Below are 21,511 nucleotides of genomic sequence, written 5' to 3'. Positions count from 1 at the left end.
ACTCTTTCTCTCAATCTTCATATGTTCTACTCATGAGAAAAGCAGCGGGGAATGCAAGAAAAAGGCAGATAGCTTCCTCAATCTGCTACAACTTCCCCTATTCTAGTCAAGCATGTCATACGAAACAGCCTGGTAAGTGACATGTGTGTGTTTGTGTGTGTGTGTGTGTGTGTGTGTGTGTGTGTGTGTGTGTGTGTGTGTGAGCCCAGAAGCGTCATGCCCATTCAAACCACACATGCCTCCTCAGATTCACCAGCCAAAGGACATGCAAAAAAGTGTTTCTTGTATCTTTGATAACTAAATTGCACAATTAAATTGTCCAAAAGACTGTTGCATAAATCACCAATTATCAAAATGTCAAAATGGCTCTTTTCAATACTTGAAAATGCCTAATGGCTGGCTTATGAAGGTTTGCATGCTTTCTCAAGCGAGTCTGTGAAATCTCATGACTTTTTCTTTTATCTAAATCAAAGACCTTCGAGTGACCTTAAGATGTTACTTCAATAGTGTTCTAGCAATACTGTAGAATAACAGGTGAGATTTTGTGCGTTTATGCTTTGATATACAAGCTTCTCTTTCTTCATTCTCTAAATATCTAATGTAATATATAGCTGCAAATAGTTCCCATTATGTTATAGTGTATCTGTCAGAAATACTTCTAAAAGCAGGCTAAAAATGTAAAATGGTAAGATGACATAATGTCACAGTTGCTGAAAGATAATATGACTTCCTGTTGTCACATTACGGCCACGTTGCACAATTATAATGTATTTGCCAACACCATATTACAGAAATACTACAACAGCATGAGTGTTGTAGGCAGGCAGGCTGTTTATTAAGGCAATATGACAGAAAACAGCTTCGAAAATGGCTATAAAAGTGAATAATGTGCAACCAAAGCAGTTAGTTGGGTTAGTGTTGGATGTAAGCCTCATTCAAAATGAACTTCTATGTTTTCTAATATCTTCATACAAAAGTTGCTTGGTGGTGTTGTGGTAAAACCATCCTGTTGTAACGCTGTTATTGCTCTGGGATTCAGGGGTATTTAATGTAGCATCCAAAACCACTGAATCTGGGATCATCCTCCCTCCTGTTCCCAGGATCAAGGTGTTTACAGACTCTGGAAGGCATTGGTATGGAAAACCCAGAATTGTATTCCTCTGAGGCAGGTTTCTATGTAATGCCTGCTCCCAGAGGAAAAGAAAAATTCTCAGAGGTCGCTGAGACTTTTTCAGATCTATTTTCATTTCAGTGTCAACTTTGTCTGAGATGTTCCTCATAAAATTACGTAGGACAAATAAAAACAGATAGAAATGACACAATTGCTGATTTACAGTATAGAGTTGTATAATTAATTTGGAAAAAGCATGACTGATGAGAAATGTTTTGATTTCATTTTGAAATCTCTAAAATCTCTTGCACAATGTGCAATATTTTGAGATCTCTTCTTAAACTCTAGAGGTGTTTACTATTCAATACCAGCATTTTTTAAGGAGAAAATGTCAAACGTGAGGAAATGTGATGTCAGCAACCAACATGGTCTATAATACCTGGATCTCGATGGCAGTTGCTTATCTGGCACAGAGAATAAATATTTTATTAATATTTATTCATAAATATTTTGAATTAGCTTTTATTTGTTTATATTTTCAGTTTTTATTTTAATTCTAGTTTAAGTTTTAGTCATTTTGTTATGTGCTTTTGTAATTTTTATTAGCTTCTATTTAGCTTTAATTTATTTTTATTTCAGTTTTAGTGTTAGCAATTCTAGTACTTTAACTTATGTTATGTCAGATAAAATCTCTAGTTGTTTAAGTTGTTGTTTTCTCATCAAATATTGTAAATGAGGTGTAAATGCCATGTTATGAATTACTCTTGCACTGCATTAAAATGATGCACGCATTTCCATGCCATTCCATGCCATTCCAGTCAATCTTGAGCTGTGACATGAAGGCCAGCAGACAGGAATAAATTAGTCCATTTAATGCTTTCAGGGGCCCAAAAACAAATATAATGAAACATTTGCCATTTAAAAGTCTCAATTTGCTCTCAAGTGGAACAACTGAGATATTGAAAAGAACCCATTTGCAATATTTATTTGATAAGATACCTAGGATTTTGAATTCTGAATCAAATTAGTCAACTCCGTGTACAATAAAACCTTATTCTGCATTATACAACCTTGCTTACTATTAGTAGTTAGGGAATACAACAAAACCCTAATGCAAAGTCCATAATCCACAGGCAATAAACATTAAATTAAAAAATGCACGCTAAGGTAACTTGTTTACAATCCAATTTCACTTGGATCATGCTAAAACTAAATTCACAGCCATTATAATCCCAGTGTGGCTCTGCAAAGATGCTGAGCTGATTGTATAAGCATCTTGCATTATGAGACTCTTAGTGAAATACATAAATGCTTAACTACACAATCTAGACTGAGCTAATCTTATTCAACCTCTCACAATGCCATCGAGACACTAATGATTCTAGGACATCCCTAAACACGGACACTTAAGTCCTCCTGGCTCCCAGAAGCCCTTGTGCTAATGGCTCTCAGAGCTGCTCAGAGACACTGATGGGTTCAATTAAAAAGCACTTGGGTGTTAAATGAGGGGAATAGGTATCCCTGGAGAAGAGCTAGCAATGGTTCATCTTCAGATAATAAAACTGGTTAAAGACTTATTTAACATTTAATATTAAATGACAAACGGAGCAGTACTTTTTGAGGTTCTGCTCAGTGGGGGTCCGTCAGTGGAGACGAGAGAGGCTGAACCTCCTTAAAAATACATTTAAAGCCTCCCTGAATGATCCCTAATGGACCACCACCAGGGTCAGCTCACACTAAAAGGTGCCAAAGCTACTGAAGTGCTTTAATTGGCAGTTCTTCGGGAGATCTTGATGCCTGGAGGAGCTTTGATTTCTTTTTGGATCAAATTAGCATTCCGTTCCTCAACAAATGATAATTTCTAAAGTTAAACTTGGATGTTGGTCCTTGAGGGGGAATCTTGGAGCGCAGAATTATCTGGTGACACACTTCAACCGATTAAGCATGAATTACAAAAGAATCCTTTCTGTGGAGGACTGCGAGGACTGCCTAAAATAAAATGAAGGAATCAATTATGAATTCATAAAATAATACATTTATATAATAATAATGTTTCCATCTATTTGCCACAGAGAATTCATTGTGTTTAACCAACCAACTTTCAATTTATTTTAAACACATCCCTTTGGCATATTATGGCTACCAAAAAAAATTTAAATAAAGGATTAAAAAAAAAAAAAAATTCAGTCAAAAGTTATACATTTGTGTTTGTAGTATGTTCAAAAGTTTTGGGTCGGTAAGATTTTTTATGTTTTTGAAAGAAGTCTTATGCTATGTGTTTGATTTAAAAAAAAAAAACAGTAAAAATACCAATATTGTGAAATATTATTGCACTTTAAAATAACTATTTTCTTTTGAAATATATTTTAAAATCCAAATTCCTGTGATGGCAAAGCTGAATTTTCAGCATCATCACTCCAGTCTTCAGTGTTGATCCTTCAGAAATCATTCTAATATGCTGATGTGAAAACCTTTGTGCTGCTTAATTTTGTGGGAACCATGATACATTTTTTCAGGATTGTTTGATGAACAGAAAGTTCAAAGGAACAGCATTTATTTGAAAAAGAAATCTTTTAACATTATAATTGTCTTTACTGTCACTTTTAAATAGTTAATTGCATCCTTGCTGAATAAAAGTATTAATTTCTTTTTTTTTTAAATACAAACAGTATTGTACATTTTTCATTTTAAATTAATAATTAGATGACTGATTTCATCCTTTTATTTTTTGTGACACTCCAAAAATCAAGTCATCCACAGAAATCAACAAAATGATCAAAAGAAAAGTAGGTTACATGTAGTATGCACACACAAAAAGAAGCAGCTCATCTATTTGTAATAGATGATTGTCACAAGAAAAAGGAAAAGACAGGTGAACAGCAGGAAGAAATAAATGAGAGAAGGCAGTCATTTGATATTCCTTCCACTTCTCCGACTGAACCCAAGGCTCTGCTGGAATATAACATGATTAGAGCAAAGAGGAGTGAAATGTTCAAACCTGCCAAACCTTTAGAAGAGTCGGAGCAGGTGATGGCGGAAAGGACTTGACCAGACCAGGACGTTCTAACGGGTCAGATATTCGCGGGATTCTGCCATCTTGTTTCCTGTGGACAAACAAAAATCCTCAGAACTAAAGCAGGAGCATTAACAACTCAAGGCAATCAGATCATTCACATTGGCGCATTTGTTACAAGAGTTCTTCAGAAGATCAAATTAGAAATGCTCAGCATCACTGACTGCTCCAGCTGAGAAGGAATTGATTAGTTAGTATGCAATACAATATGCTGAAAAAGCCACAGGTGTGTATGTGTGTGTGAATGCAGACTGTGAAAGAGTACGGCTCAGTAACACACACTGCATGGAGTAGAATCAAGCCATTAGTTTTTGTTCCCTCCCTCCACTGGCCGGTAATTTGACTCAAGCCAGTGCCTCAGTTCAAACACATTATTTCTCATCACATCGACTGCACTCAGCTCACCTCACTTTTACCAGCCGATCCTAAATCAATTAAAACTCCCCTGCTACTTGGCACACAATCTGTTCCTCCATGCCAGTCTGGACACATATGAATGTCTGTCTGAAGGCATGTAACGGTTTTTAGTGCTTTGTTTTATGAGCTGATAATGATCTATTCATCCTGACTGAAACCAGATTATTATTTTATTATTACACTGAATTTTGCATGAGGTGGCCCTACAGTTAATAGCAAAACAGGACCATAAATATAATATAGTGACTTTGGAATTTGATGTTTGGTCTAACATACCTGAAATAAACCGCTTGAAAGCATTGAAAAGCATTTTCAATGAGAGATGACTTCTGGAGGGCGACTTTCAGAGATTTTTTCACTGTCTGTATGAAAGCACCTTCAGATGGCAAGCCTGCATATCATTCAGGCCCTTTCTGTCGGATATTGCACACAAAAGTGGCAAGATAGTCTCAAAACGGCAAGCTCCAATGTTATTGGCTGACTTACACAATATCCAGGAGTTAAAGTGGGCAGGTTTTTTCAAAAAAGTCAGTTGTGTTTGCAAATTCCCCTTCTACCACAATGATCACTTTTGAGTAGGAACTAGTGACTGGATTCTTGGCATTTTGGCATGATTGATCTTGGCAGTGAATCTATGAAAGACAGGGTTTATAGTTACAGATACATCATATAATGTAGTTTGAGGCATTCAGTACACTCTTAAAATAAATGCCACAGAAGAACCATTCAGTGAACAGTTCTTAAAAGAACCATTTTTTCTATAGAAACCTTTTTCCACTATAAAGAACGTTTTGTGGAATGGAAAAGTTCCATGAGTGTTAAAGGTTCTTCATGGAACCATAAGGGGCTTTCACACCAGAGGAACCTTTTCATAGTTCCTAGAACTATTGGCTGAAGTACCCGCTTTTTGGCGTGTTCGCACAGCAGGAACTAGGAACTCCGTTTGAGGGAACTAAATTAGCTCCTACTTCAGAATAGGGTCTAAAACAGTTCTATAAGAACTACCAGTGATGTAGGTGTATACTGATTGACCAAACGCATACGAAACACCACCTACCCGGCATTTTTAAAAAGAAATACAAAAAAATCATAATTTACTCCACAAACATGAAAAACAGCGATAACGGCATTTAACTACCTGTTGTCTGCAGCGTTGTGTTCTTTTCTCAACTTCGATATGTAACACTGCAAGTTATCGTACACCAAGAACGATAACTATAAAGATAACGATATTAGCGTCCACACCAGTGAACGATATCGTCTGTTTAGTCTAAGCGCACGCACATTTGCCGCTTTAAATTCTTGAGCTTGTTACAGCAGGATGGATTCTGATTGGCTGTAAATTTTTTTATCGTTCATCAGCTGGAGAAAAATCGTTTTGAAAGTGATTCCAGCGATATCGTTTCTCTTCGTCTTTATCGTTATAGTTGTGGTGTGGACTCTGCTATTCTTTAATATTGAGAACAATTTTTAGAACTATATCTTTATCGTTATCTTTATAGTTATCGTCCTTGGTGTGAACGGGCCTTTAGTAAGATTTTCGTGCTCTTTCGATCACATAAATTGTGCGTTTACATTCCATCTCTGTTATCACGAAACCCACAACACACAACAAATACAGCTCCGATCATGGCGTCCTCCATTCACCAGTTGTTGACGTTTGTAAATGCCGTGAATAAAGACGTGCAAATGCAACCAGGAAAACGGCCTGAGGGGGAAATTGGTTCTCTAGGAACCACCCTGCTGGCTAGTTCCTAGGACTACGTGGTACGAAAGTGCCTATAGATGCCAAAAAAGAGTCTTGATATTTGAGAGTGTTGAGTAGGGCTGTGCGATTAATCGAAATCGTCATAAAATCGCGATTTGAGCGTGCGCGATTTCTAAATCGCTTTATAGCACGATTTTTCGCGCCCCCGACCTCCCACAGTATGCTATCCGAACCAATCAGAATGCAGCGTGCCTAAATGGAGCACGAGAACAGAACAGACCGGGCAGGCATACAAACGTAACGCCAGGTTCACACACTCTGTCTGTGGTGCATATTTTTTCCGCACCCATGTTAACGGATCAGAGCGTTCACACTGCACACGATTGCGCTCCGCCAGTGTGCTCCAGGAGAGGTGCGTCTGCAGCAGTCATGCTGCGATCGTTTCCGCACGGAGTCTATTTCTGCTGTGCTGCACGCGCTGAAAGTGACAGCGCATTATTCGCGGTAAAAAATAACATGGATTGGAACGGAAATTTTGTAATTACACCATAAATGCATATAATTAAAGTCTACTGTTTCACAGTCAACACATGGCTTTTTGGCTAGATTTAAAACAAGGAAAAGTGCACTTTTAGATAAACAAGGCAATAATAGATGGCACTCATGGTGGTAGTTAAACAAAGATATATTTATTGAGTTTAAACGTGAATACGTCTATGAAAGATTGTATTACTGTACTGTGATAAAAGAGAATCACAATGCTGAAAAAGCATTTTGGACTTGGATTTGGACAAAATAATGGATAAATGTTGTGTTTGTGGTAAACAGCCGCGGATCAGGAGTGGACTGCAAACGCGTCCTGTGCGAAAGCAAAATGAGTCCGTGCTGCTTCTGCACCGCATACACATACTGTATACGCACTGCAGACGGAGTACGTGTGAACTTGGCGCAACAAATCTAGTTCAACATCTGAGGCAACGCCACAAAGAGCTCTATGACCAATGCATGGCCACGGGATTTTTTTTTTTTTTCTGCCATATGTCTATTTTAGAGACATTTTGTTACACATTTACTTCGTGATTATTTTGCCTTATGTCTGTTCTAGAGACATGTTACAGTTTTTTGATAAAGCTCTAATTGGTTTTCTTTTGGAAATATGTTTCAAATTCACACTGAATGCATTTATGACTGTAAAGCATGTCTGTGTGTGTCAAAATCGTGATTAAAATCGAAATCGCAAAATTGATCAAAGAAATCGCGATAGGTTTTTTTTGTCCATATCGCACAGCCCTAGTGTTGAGGGATTCAGTTGAACATTATTGATAAAATGCAAAAAATTTCAGATTTATCAACCCAAAAAGGTGTTTTTGACCAAAACATGCTGCAGTGTGTACCAGAATTTGTGATGATATTCATTGTTTTGGCTACAGTGTGTGACACTATTACTTGAAGGTCTGAACCTCTTATGTGCAGAGGTCACAGAAGATCACAAGACTATGTGAGGACCACATGACATCCAACTAAGGAGAACAGTGAAGCATCTGCTCATGCTGCACAGAAAAGTGACAATTTGCATACTGTTAAAAACCAAATGAAACTGAGGTCACCTTAGACAGCAGGACAAAAAGACATTTCGGTTGTAAGTGGCTGAGACACATCTTGAAAAGGATGTCAGATGCCAGCAACATCATGTCCTGTCACCGAAGGCACAGCAGTGTTTTGTTAGATCTTTACCTCTTGAGGATCGCCAGAGCTGACTCACTTCATTAGCCTGATGGCAGGTTATGTGCTGAAAAGCCCCTGAAGTCATCGAGGAGTTTTGACAGTGGTACAAGCTGTTGATTTGTCACAGCACATAAGCCAAGCTTGACTGAGATGTGGCACAAGAGGCTGATACAAAACACACAATGCAAGCGACATTTCCATAGAGACGGTGAGTGTGCGTATTTGCATTTGAAGAAAAACATTACACCAGACAGCTCTAAAACTATTTACTCTACAATTTAATTTTTAATAATCTTTAATTATTCTTTCATTTTCTGATCCATCTTGATTCCACAAATGTGACCCTGGACCACAAAACCTCATAAGGGTCAATTTTTCGAAATTGAGATTTATACATCAGCTGAAAGCTGAATAAATAAGCTTGCCATTGATGTATGGTTTGTTAGGATAGGACAATATTTGGCCGAGATACAATTATTTGAAAATCTGGAATCTGAGGGTGCAAAAAATAAATAAATATTGAGAAAATTGGCTTTAAAGTTGTCCAAATTAAGTTCTTAGTAATGCATATTACTAATCAAAAATTAAGTTTTCATATATTTACAGAAGGAAATTTACAAAATATCTTCATGGAACATGATCTTTACTTAATATCCTAATGATTTTTGGCATAAAAGAAAAATCAATAATTTTGACCCATACAATGTATTTTTGGCTATTGCTACAAATATACCCCAGCGACTTAAGACTGGTTTTGTGGTCGAGGGTCACAAATGTTCACCTACACTGTGCTGTTCTTATCTGTGTGTAGCGCCTAATAAATCAGCCTTGGTGAGGGGACTTCTTTCAAAAACACAAAAAAAATCATATCGACCCCAGAATTTTAATGGGTAGCGTCAGTTTAAACTTATTTGTGTAAAAGTAAAATTTACTTAGCATGTTGTTAGTGCTATGCTCCATCAATTGAGCAACAAAAAAACACTAATATAGAAATTAAATTATTTTAAAAAGTAAAATAAGACCCCTTTAAGACCTACACTGGGCAAGGGTTAGGAAATTCTCAGGAAAACCTGGAGGCAGAAAGAGTTACAGGATTCATACAGAAAATGCAAAACAGCGCTGCTCCCTGGGTCTGTCAGGTGCACCTGCTAATACAAATGAATTTGACTGTGTTTACATGAATTAGCAATAAGCTATCTGACACTAGCACAGAACTACAGAACAGAGTGTGCATTAAGATAAAATCATGCATAAACACTGTATAGATAAATAGATTACCTGACAAATGCTGTATCTTCATTTCTCTGCAATATGCACAAAACACAAGTAAAACTCAATCCTATGACCTAGGGTAAGTGTGAACTATGAGGAAACCACAAGTCAAATCAATATGATTTACTAAATCACTAACATGCAAAAACTAGAGATGCAGATGACGTTCTTAGTGCAGCTATAGCATCCTGCATTTGCTGCTATTAATAGTGGAGTTAATATACTAAACACACTCAAATCTAAATAACAAATATCTCTAACCACCATTTGTAAGAAATCATTACACAGTCACCAAAAAATGTTATCGGTGCACCGCTACCAAAAACAACACCATGCCCCCAAAACAAGCCCACACACGGCTCACTCGTCTTCATCACAACCTGCTCCACTAATACTGTCTGACACTTCTTCAGCTGACTGCCTCCCACTACGACCACCTGAGCTCCACACCAGCAGAAGACAGACGATCTTATGATGGAGTGACCGAGAGAAAGAGAGAGAGACACATTACTTACTTGTACACATGCACAGACGACAAATCAGCGCTGAGCAATCTGTTCTGCAGCTCTAAACCAAATGGGCAGGTGATAGACAGAGCTTTGGTTTTCCTATCGCTCCCTCCCTCTCTCTCTCTCTCTCATCCTCCCAACTCTTTCTGTTTCTTTCCCTCCCCCTGGCTTCTCACACCATTTTATGACTCACTCCTCTCTTGCCTTTTTTTGGGTTATCAGCCCAGAATCTATTACTTCTGATCCAGTTTGAGGTTTCTGCATCCCTTTATCGGACCTGTTTTGACATTTTGCCAATTGTTCTTTCTCATGTCAATATTTCTATATCCTCACAGGCACCAAATCATCCTACTGATGAAAGTGCTGCTTTTGGCTAAAGGAATAGTCCACCCAAATCTGGCAATTCAGTTACTCACTCTTCAAGTCGATACAAACATACATAACTTTTGTCTGTGGAACACAATAGAATAGAATAGAACACAATAGAATAGAATAGAATAGAATAGAATAGAATAGAATAGAACGTTTTCCATGCAATTACCTTGACTGGAGACTCAGGCTTTAGTGCCATAGTATCATTAGTGCCATAAAATTACATTCAATTCAAAGTCTTGGAAGATTCCTGACCAAATCCTTCTTTTGAATAAGATCTTTTAATTTGTTGATTCCGTTCTCATAAACGTTCATGATCTGGTCAGAAATAAAGTTATGGGTCTCGAATGATATGAGGTTTATCTACCTAAAAGAACGATTTAGACAACCTAACAGCTAAAATAACAAATTTTTATGAGGGCGAATTCATTTAAACAAATTAAAAATACTATCTTCACTTTTTTGCTTTTAAAATGCCTTGTCCTATTGATTTCCAATGTAAATGCTGTACTACAAATGCAACTTCTGACAAGTCCAATTACTTTCTGTGGTAACTGACAGCATGTCACAAATACTGTCAATAGAGCTTAACTTGTTTTGAACTCATAACATTCCGTGTGTGTGTGTGTGTGTGTGTGTGTGTGTGTGTGTGTGTGTGTGTGTGTAATTCGAGCCTCTTATGTAGTTTTAAAGGGATGTTATCTGTCAAGTCTACAATTAGCCCACTCAACCCTCTAAACTACCTCAAACGGACTTGCTGCCAATCCCGAACCATTCCCACAGTGGCAGGCATACTGAACCAAACGACTATCTCAGATGGGAACATCCCTCACAGAGACAGTCACTACAGAGTTCCCATCAGTCTTCACTTTATGCAGCAGCAGTAACTGGGTGGTAAAATCTCACAAAATGAAACAACACTTTTTATTTTCACCACCAATATGGTTTCCCTCAATCCCACACAACTTCTAGAATTAGAAAATACACAACAAAATGTATGGGAAGAAGATGTGACGGTACACTCTAAAAAATGCTGCACTGGGTTGTATTTAACCCAGCATTTTTTAGAGTGTATGATCTTGCTTGCTTTAGGAAAATAAAATAAAATAAAATTAGTTTTTTGCCTTAGCAATGTACTGTACAGTATGTAACAATGAAAATCATCTACACCGCACGCACACTCTTCTCTTGTCTTGTTACAATGACTCAAAGGGACAGCATAAATAAAAGCAGCAAGCAATAAAACCAATTGTATCTGCATCATTTATTCATGGTGTGACGCATGCTGGGAAGTCAAGTAGTCTACATCTATCAATGTTACAAACTTACAGTATCAAGTTCATTTTACTTCCTCCAACCACTCTGAATTTACTTCTGAAGCTGAAGCTTTGAAAACTCTGTAACAATTCTAATGTGTTACAGAAGAAGTAAATTAGAACACTGTGCCCAGATTAGAAAGTTAAATGAAACATAATTGAGAACTCCAAGCTATAAAAAAATCTCTTCAGCAGTAAAACTTTCCTTTGGGACTATAATCACCCCACAACATTTAAAGTTCTTGCAGACAACTTTGTATCTTACCAAAGATGGTTGACTTTACGTAGAACAGCCTCAGAAAGGCTCAACCTTCTGCCATTCCCATTTACTGAGTTCCCCAACATGCTTCTCAGCAGCTCCACGCAACTGGACCAGGCCTCTTCTCTCTAAAGTTTTCTGTCCGCACCCAAGTAGACAGAGACTCAGGTTTGAGACGTCCACCTGAATGTTGAGTTCTTTGTGTTTATTAGACAGTTGAAGTTTCACTCCCTGCTCTTGGGGAAGTGAAGAAGTCAAACCTGTTTTCAAGTATTCTCTCCATAAATGCTCTTTACTCGGCCCACAGCAGGAGGGTCCAGGACGGATTTCAGGTTAACAAACAAAACCAGCCACAAGGGCTGGAATAACTGACCATGAAATGAAAGAGCTGGGTGTTGTTCTCCTTTTGTCCTGTCAAGGGAAACATCCAGTCATATTGGATTAATCAAAAATGGATCTGAACAAACAAGTATCTAGATATATTTTGGTGGGCTATTTTGACATGGGTCAGTGAACAACCACCTAGCAACTCCCTAGCAACCACCCAGAACACCCTAATATGCTAAAAATGAATCAGAACTTCTTTGCAACTGTTGAGGCAAGTTTTGCACAATACACACACATTAATAACATACAAAATGTGTTTGAATAATTAATTTATGCAAATTAATAAGCAAATAAATAGAAAACATATTCCGTAAAGAGTGTTATATTTGTCTGCTTTCAGATATCTTGACTGTATTTTCCCTGTATGCATGGATGGAATGAATATTCACTGACAACAGTGCTTCAAAACACACTGTCTGATCTTAGACACACGACACCATCCAGGCTCTCGGCTGACTCTGGTGTCATGGGAATTATTTCCGAAATATTTTCAAACTCCCATTCATACCTCCCACCTCTCAATCACTCTCTGACAAAAAAATAAAAAATAAATCCAACCAGCAAATGCTGTTAATCCATATCTTTTGCTACATCCAGAAATAATAATCATAAGAAGAATTTATCAAACAAGAAATACTAAAAGGTAATAATACACTAAAACAGTCAATAAAAATATTTTCAGCTGAAAATCCCTTTCAGTTTAACCCAGACTGGGCTATCAGGTAACACCGGTGGGTGGAGACCCTCACAGACTGTTTTCTCACCTGACTAGTTTTACACTAAAAACACAGTCTGAATGAAAATTGCATTTTAATAGGGGTGTACAAAAAGATACATAAACAGATAGATATAGAGACATTTTCATTTTGAAAAAATTATATAAAAAAATAACAATTAAATATCAAATTAATATATTTTAATAAAAACTAAAAATAAATTATATATATATATATATATATATATTAAATATATTGAGTCAAAAGTTATATATTTATATTTGTAGTATGCATAGGAATATATTTATCAATTCGAAAGGAAATGTATTTATTTACATTTTATTATATAATATTCTATTCTATTATTTTATATTATATTGTGTTAATAATTTGATAACAGATTCAGTCCTTTTATTTGTTTGTATGTTTATTTATTTATTTAACAGAACACCAATAATAAAGTCACCAAAATCAACAAAACGACAAAGAATTAAAAGGAAAGTTGAACAAACACAGACGGATAGGGGAAAAACAACAGGGTGAAAAAACAGTAGGTGGGGGGGGGCAACATATTTAATAGAGTTTCCAGGGTGAAATGAAGGCCAACATCCTTAAGGCAACATCCAATCACTGCTGCTCAAGCACCTGTTGTCATGTTGAGCTGAGCTTTGTGGTGATTTGTTTGCCCTCTTCAGGGTATATATCACAATCACACAGACCCAAACCTCTAGCTCTTCATGTCATTTACAGATACTAAATGCTTTGACTTCATATCTCATAATCACATATTGAGAATGTCTATAATGCAGGATTCAGAGTAGAGAGGCAGCAAAAATATTATGCATTTCTAACATAACCCATTAACCCATCCAAAATTATCATAGATTAACCGCATTTTCTCATCTGTCTAACCAATTCCCATGTCTTCCTACAATTTCAGACTCTGCAGTACAGCAACAAATTGAAATGTAATCGATCTGTTCCATTGTAAACTCCACCCAAATAAAGTTCCAGTCTGCTCTCGCGCTTTCCAGACTTCAGGTAAGAGGAAATATGCTTTCCAGAGCTCCACGGCACCACATAGCAGAGAACAATTTACAATGGCACCTTATACAAGCATTTTAATAACCTCTTTCAGACTGAAGCACATTCTGTGAAAGCAAAGATCTCTGGGGGTTTACTTATCCTGTCAACTTAGATGACTTAAATGACGCCGCTGTGAGGCATTGCTTACTAACGTCCCCCAAAGACCACTGCTGTCCTCATTAGACCAGTGTCCTCACAGAATCTGGGTGAACTACAGTCCAAAAACAAACAAGAAAACAAAGCACTGCTGTCCCATATTCTACCATAACAAAACTAATTCAACAATTATTTATTGCAAAATGGATCAAAATGGCATTATCATTAGTGATCAAGCTCAATCCAAAGTTTAATACTTAAAGGGGTCATATGATGCGATTTCAATTTTTCCTTTCTCTTTGGAGTGTTACAAGCTCTTGGTGCATAAAGAAGATCTGTAAAGTTGCAAAGACTAAAGTCTCAAATCCAAAGAGATATTCTTTATAAAACTTAAGAGTCAACCACACCTACCTAAAACGGCTCGTTCTAACACGCCCCCACATATCTACCTCACTATGTGGGAAGATTTGCATAACGCTGCCCTTTATGCCAAAAATCATTAGGATATTAAGTAAAGATTATGTTCCATGAAGATATTTTGTAAATTTTCTACAGTAAATATATCAATACTTAATTTCTGAATAGTAATATGCATTGCTATGGACTTCATTTAGACAACTTTAAAGGTGATTTTCTCAATATCTTGATTTTTTAAAAATATTTTAAAATTAAATATTGTCCTATCCTAACAAGCCATACATCAATGGAAAGCTTATTTATTCAGCTTTCAGATGATGTGTAAATCTCAATTTCAAAAAATTGGACCTTATGACTGGTTTTGCGATCCAGGGTCACAAATATTTGCCAGGCAATTAATCAGACAACATTTAATCATTCTGAGCATTGACCAATAACTATGTATGCTTTACCGATGAACAGAAATGGTAGTTCATTCCAAGAACTACAGCTGGACAATAAATATTTTTTAGTTTTTATATGTAGCTAATTATTAAAACAAAACAAAACAGTCAACTTACTGCAACTTATTTTTGGATAATGTACTGCGATAATATCAAGGATTTTTGGATATGTATGGTACATGATCCATGGCACCTTGGTGTACTACATAAATACTATGGCATATAAACATGGTAATCATTCAGCACTATGGTACAAATCAAAGCACCATATTATTAATATTGTCCTTCCTGAGTGCATCAACGGCATCACTTAAAAGCGTCCCTGTTGTCCCTGGCAGTTTTTATCCCAAGCACATGCTCGTCCCATGAGAAAGGATGCAGGGGCACCCCATCCAGCGCACAGCTTTTACTATCACCTCCATACGCCCTTTTACAGGCTGTTTCTTATAAATCTGAGAGCTGTCTTAATTTTCTCAAGCCTGCAAGATGAAGACCAGCTTAGAAAGCCCACACGGGCCACTTCTCAGCAACTGTAACAGCAGAGACATTCATGCCATACAGAAGAGAATACCAGGCTGATGCGTAATACTGATCTGAATAGGTCTAATCATGAAAGCATTGTGTCTCCAAACAGCACAGGCTCTGATAGCAGCAGTGGGCGTATATGAGAGGAAGTGTTCGGACGCAAAGTGACTTTTTTGCAGTGAAATTCCAAACATGCACGACAAAAGAGCACTTGAAAAGGCAAATGATTAAAGTTACAAATGCGCTTTAACCTGCTTTTACAGCCAATTCATTACTGTAAGTATTGCTTTTAAAAAGAATGTTTCCAAAACGTTTTTTTTTTTTTTTGCAAATAGAGTTACATTTTTATATTTCCAAAGAAAAGGCAAATAAATCGAGTGACATTTGATCATGTAAGATTTTTGAACTGACCAATAACTGTGCCTGCTTAACCGATTAACAGAACTATTTACATAATCAACAGATTCATCAAGAGATAATAAATAAATGTTTTTAATAATATATATGTAATATTAAATATTATTTATTTTAATATTTTATATAAATATGAAAAATACTATATAAATCTTTTTAGTTCTCAAATGTAGTAAATGTTAAGTAAATACTGTATTTTAAATTAGAAAATAAAATAAAGCCTACAAAATAAAATACAACAAAAAAATGTAAATAAACTACTGCATGATCCATTGGAAAAAGAAAAAAAATCAACATTTTACAGCCATTTAAACGATAGTTCACCTAAAAAAGGAAAAATTTTGTCATCATTTAGTCACCCTTCAATTGTTCCAAACCTGTATGAGTTTCTTTCTTCAGCTGAACAAAAAGAAGAAGAATGTTGGTAACCAAATAGTTGATGGTAGCCATTGACTTCCATAGTTTTTTTTTTTCCATACTATGTAAGTCAACTGTTTCAAAATATTGTCTTTTTGTTGTCAACACCTGAAATAAATTCATACAGGTTTAGAAAAATTTGAGGGTCAGTAAAGTTTAAACGATGACAGAATTTTCATTTTTGCATGAACTATCCCTTTAATGTGAGGTATCATTTATGTAGATTATGTAGCAGGACGAGTTACACCCCAAAGTTTAATACTTAAGGGCAGGGGATTGTTAATGCTTTGAATACAACAACTTACAGTGCAAACAGATACATATTCAGTGTTTTCATATTCAAAGAATGTCTTTTGTTTCTTCCAATACATGTACAACAAAATTCGGATGTTTTTCTGACAACAAACCTCAGGACGAGGGTACTTAATGTGTTTGCTTCATGTTTTATTCAACTAAAGCAAACTATTGAAACACTTACTCTCTGAGTATGTGAAAGCAAAAAGCGTAAAAGACAGCGAGGGGGATATAAAGGAGGAAAACAGAAAACAACTGTAAGAAAGCAAGGGGGAAAAGAACAGTATATAGATAGCTAGTTTTCATGTGTGCTGTTTCTCTTGGGTCTCGATTCGCATTAGCATGCACTACAGCGCTCATCTGGGATGATACGCGCGGAGTGAAACCCAGGTCCCGCCATAATTACATTCCGGCATTCGCCCTCTCCCTTCACGTTCCCTCTTCTCTCCAGACACATCCTCTTCACAGCCATTATAAACCAGCTTTACACATAACCAGCTCCCTCTGTAGTAATAACGCTGTCAGTCAAGCAGGCGTAAAACTTTCCACCAGCAGTATAGGGTGGGGGTGGCTGATGTGAAAGAAATCAGAGAGTTTGCTCGTATTTGTGAGGTAACTGGATCCAACCTGACCTTTTCAACTGCTCACACATATCATACAGTAGTTGAGGTGACCTTTACAGTTATGGAATGTGATGACAAACTTTGTGCCTTGTGTCCAATCATGTGTACAAAGTTTGGGGGAAAAAATTATGTGACACAAAAGCAAAGGGTTTAAATTAAATATGTGATACACTACACTTGGAAAAAATATTAATAAAAATATTGTATATTTTTTTATATAAATGTAATTATATATTTTAAAAATTTAACTATATTTTTTCCAGAGTTCTTTCTTTTCCAAAAAACCCCAAAACATCCAAATAACCTTAAAACAAGATACATTTACATATAAGGCAATTCAATAAAAAAAATTTCAATAAATATTCTCTGAAAATAAGCATCTTCAATATTCAATTTTGCTTCTGAAGTACATCTATCAATTTACACAAGGATGCTTAGAGAAAAAACAACAACAAAAATAGCTGATTAAGACTTTTATTTGACCATCAATTGTGTGTGCTGCATTACATTTAACTTGGAAAGCACACATTCCCTACTTCCTACATGGAAAAGTTGGAAAATCTTACTTAAATTCTGACCTTTCATTTGGAAAGACAGTTATTATTTGCCCTTTGTGTCTGTACCAAGATAATATTTTCAGTTTTCAAAAAAAATTTTTTTAGGAAACGTTAGTGTAATTAATGCATACATTGATTGAATTATTTAAAAATTGATTGCTAACATTAAATTATACTTTTAATTAGGGCTGCACGATAAATCGAAATGGAATCGAGATCGCGATTTGACAGAAGCTGCGATTGTCATGCGTATCTTTCAGTGAAGCACGGTTCTGTGATCAGCAGTAAATCTCCATCCAAAGGCCAGTAGTAAATTCTGCTCCATCTGAAAGCACGTGATGATGATTTACTGCTGATTACAGAACCGGCTTTTTTAACAAAATGCGCATGACAATCGCATTCGATTAATCGTGCAGCCCTACTTTTAATACTAGCTACTTTCAAGAAAGAGAAGGACTTACCAAATATGTCTTGACCTGGAGAAGGTTTTGTCCACTCTGTGGAGAAAAGAAACATGGTATTTTTAAATTTAAATTTTTAATTTTTAATATTTTTTGAATGTATACTGACACAACCATAAGCCCTTATGAAAAGTGAGTGAAAGTGAAAAGTGTATGGCCAAGTATGGTGACCCGTACTTGGAATTAGTGCTCTGCATTTAACCCATCCAAAGTGCACACACACAGCAGTGAACACACACACACCGTGAACACACACCCGGAGCAGTGGGCAGCCATTTTTACTGCGGCGCCCGGGGAGCAGTTGGGGGTTTGGTGCCTTGCTCAAGGGCACCTCAGTCGTGGTATTGAAGGTGAGAGAGAGTACTGTACATTCCCTCCCCCACCTACAATCCCTGCCGGTACGAGACTCGAACCCGCAACCTTTGGGTTACGAGTCCGACTCTCTAACCATTAGGCCACGACTTTCCCCTAAAAAATATAGCCATTACACAAAGAGAGCGGTAATTGATTTCACGCTTTTAACACATTCTGCCAATCAATCTCCACCCAGAGCCTGCTAAATGCTAAAAGCTAATCAATTCACTGCTAACGAACACTTCATGCACTTGATGTGATAATGACTCAGCAAATCTATCAAGTTAACGAAGGGTGAGGACCAATAGGATAATGAAGGACCACTGGAGCACATCATCAATTAATACAAGCAATTGCCATCACTAAAATCCTTTGAAACGTACCTCTCTCAGTGTGCGGTATGCTAAACCTTTAACCCCTCACACTTTAACTTTGTATTTTATGTATAACGTTTCTTTTGATTTTGATGGAAATCTCAACAGTTCTGCTCGACAAAAGCTGTAGAATTGTACTGAGGGCATTTGCGGTTTAGAGACACTAATGAGAGAAGCAGCTTCTCTACCATTTTCTGAAGAGCAGCTGCGGCTTTGTTCTAAGAATACGCTATGACTCTGCTTGGTTTAAAAACAGCTCAGTCCTCAGATGTGTTTCTGAATAAGACCTTTCATAAGACTCAATATCAAAATAGACAATGCTAAACACAATGGCAGTTTCGCATGAAAATGAAACCCCATTTTCCTGGCTAACGTAATTGGTGTCATTTCGTATCTTGCCACAAGGTGGTTCTACAAACAAACCCATCTTTTTGGTAAAAAAAAAAAAACCATGCATCATACAATATGAGTGACCTGAGCCAAGTGTTACACATTTTTTGCGAGAAAGTGTTGAACAAGAATCAATAACCTTGATCAAATCCTTAAACAAAAAACTGAGACCGAAAGTAACAGATGCATCTGGATATCTCCATCTACTGCCTTTGCTGTAAATGTCAGACCTCCACTGTCAATCATAGCACTAGTGTGTCCTCCAACCTTCTGCTGAGTGCAAGGGAAAAGTGTGGCTGTTGTGTCAACAAAATGAGTTAACACTTCAGGTAGTGCATAGAGTAACAAATATTTCCATAACCTTGAGAGAAAGGACAAACCGTGACTTTGATCATTTATTAGCTGCTGGAGCTTACAGTCTTTCAGATTTATTTTGAATAATGAAGCAGGGCTGTCAGTGTCAACTGATTCAAATCTCATTTTAAGTCGATGCCAATGGCCTCGTGGGCAACGCGTCGACATGTAGCACCTTTGCACTTCAGGCGTCCCGAGTTTGAGTCCCGGCTCGTGGACCTTTCCTGATCCCACCCCCCTCTCTCTCTCACCCACTTCGCTTCTTGTCAACCTACTGTCCTATCTAAATAAAAGGCATAAAATGCCAAAAAAAAATCTTTAAAAAAAAATAAATCTAATTTTAATTACATTACATGCATGTTATTTAATCAAAGGCTATTTCTTGCTTACATTTCTATGCTTATATGACTTACTGCCGAAGTGCAAGGCAGGAGGATGCACTTTTGTAATAATTAAATTTTTTTAATTACTGAAATAGATCCAAGATGTAGATAAGTTTGTTTCCTCATCAGAAATGTAGCATTATATTACTTGCTCATCAATTGATCCTCTGCAGTGAATGGGTGTCGTCAGAACGAGAGTTCAAACAGCTGATAAAACATCACAATAATCCACACCACTCCAGTCCATCAAATAATACACTGTGAACTGAAAATGAAAGCATCATTTAAAGCAAGTGACGTAATGCAAAATTACTCTAAATCTGTTCTGATTTAAAAAAAACAAAACTAATTTACATCTTGGGTGGCCTGAGGGTAAGTTTTCAACAAATTTTCATTTTTGGGCGAAATATCATTAAACAGGATTTATACAGATATACACCCCTGACATTTTCTTCAGAAAATGCAACAACTAATTACAAAATGATATATATTTGGTAAAATTTTATTATACCATACGTGCAAAAAGCTTGAAATATTTGTCCTATGCAATTTTTTATCATATGCAATTTTTTTAATTAAAAAATAAAATCAAACTGTATTTGACATAAATAAACCACTCAGTCTACACAAATGCACTGTAAATACCACATAAGTTCATCAGTAAATATTGGAGCCCAGCCGCTGAATGTACAAACAAGGCCTATAAACCACCACATGAGTGATCAGGATCAGTGTGCATTTGTATGAGCATGTGTCAGTAAACACGCTGGATCAAACAGAACCAGTTTCAAACGCAACAAACCAGTTAGACCTGACAATGTGGGTAAAAAGCCAAAGAGCAACAGATGTATCACAATACACAATGACATTATGGTTGATCTATTTCAATAATCTGTCATTTCAACTCAAAAGTGCTTCAAACTTTACATAGAACGTTTCAGGAAATAGGGACGAGATGAATGTCACAAATTACTACATGACTCATGTTTCCATTGGCCCTTTTTGTCAGAGAAACACATCTGAGCGAACTCTGACATCAGCTTACAATCATCAAACTGTCAGCAGTTCAACTGAACCGTTTTAACCAAGCAGGCATAACAGAGTCAAATCACAAAATGTGCAAGTGTAACAGACATTCAGACAACAGATATGTGTGAAGTTATTTTTGTGAGTAAAAGAAACTTTAAAATAAAATAATCCAGTTATTAAATTAGTTTGTCTGCCAGTTGTACTATACACTTTGTACAAAACTCCTGAATTGATACTAAAATGGCACATATATTTAAACTATTATATATAGTTTAAATATGTGTAACCAGACCAGTTTCAATTATATATATATATATATATATATATATATACCCAAACAACAAGAAAAAAATTGCATCAGTGCCACCTTTACTTTCAGGCATTAGCCTCAAAGTACATTTTCAGTCATTTCTAGCACACACACGTATT

At 36.5% G+C, this 21,511-nt stretch overlaps 1 protein-coding gene across 4 annotated transcripts in view; it reads right to left on the bottom strand.

Annotated features, from left to right (window-relative positions):
* Positions 1 to 21,511, bottom strand: part of LOC107666145 (rap1 GTPase-activating protein 1-like) — a 48,437-nt gene that overhangs the window by 21,817 nt on the left and 5,109 nt on the right. Inside the window, exons 2-3 of one of the 4 annotated variants that reach the window (XM_016457313.1) lie at positions 18,199 to 18,234; positions 4,110 to 4,215 (exon numbers count right to left, since the gene is read on the bottom strand). Coding sequence is in view for 1 of the 4 variants with exons in the window: in XM_016457316.1 (XP_016312802.1) it covers positions 4,119 to 4,215; positions 18,199 to 18,234 (133 nt within the window). In the remaining 3 variants the exon portion in view is untranslated. Of the gene's footprint in view, positions 1 to 4,109; positions 4,216 to 9,821; positions 9,866 to 18,198; positions 18,235 to 21,511 lie in introns of those variants that run through there. The other 3 variants (XM_016457316.1, XM_016457315.1, XM_016457312.1) reach the window with 3 other exon arrangements.

This window comes from Sinocyclocheilus anshuiensis, unplaced genomic scaffold, assembly GCF_001515605.1.
Source record: "Sinocyclocheilus anshuiensis isolate Anshui unplaced genomic scaffold, SAMN03320099.WGS_v1.1 scaffold447, whole genome shotgun sequence".
In the NCBI taxonomy this organism is placed as follows: Eukaryota; Metazoa; Chordata; class Actinopteri; order Cypriniformes; family Cyprinidae; genus Sinocyclocheilus; species Sinocyclocheilus anshuiensis.
The sequence above is the reverse complement of the archived record's forward strand: the minus strand, read 5'-3'. Positions and strand labels throughout refer to the sequence as shown.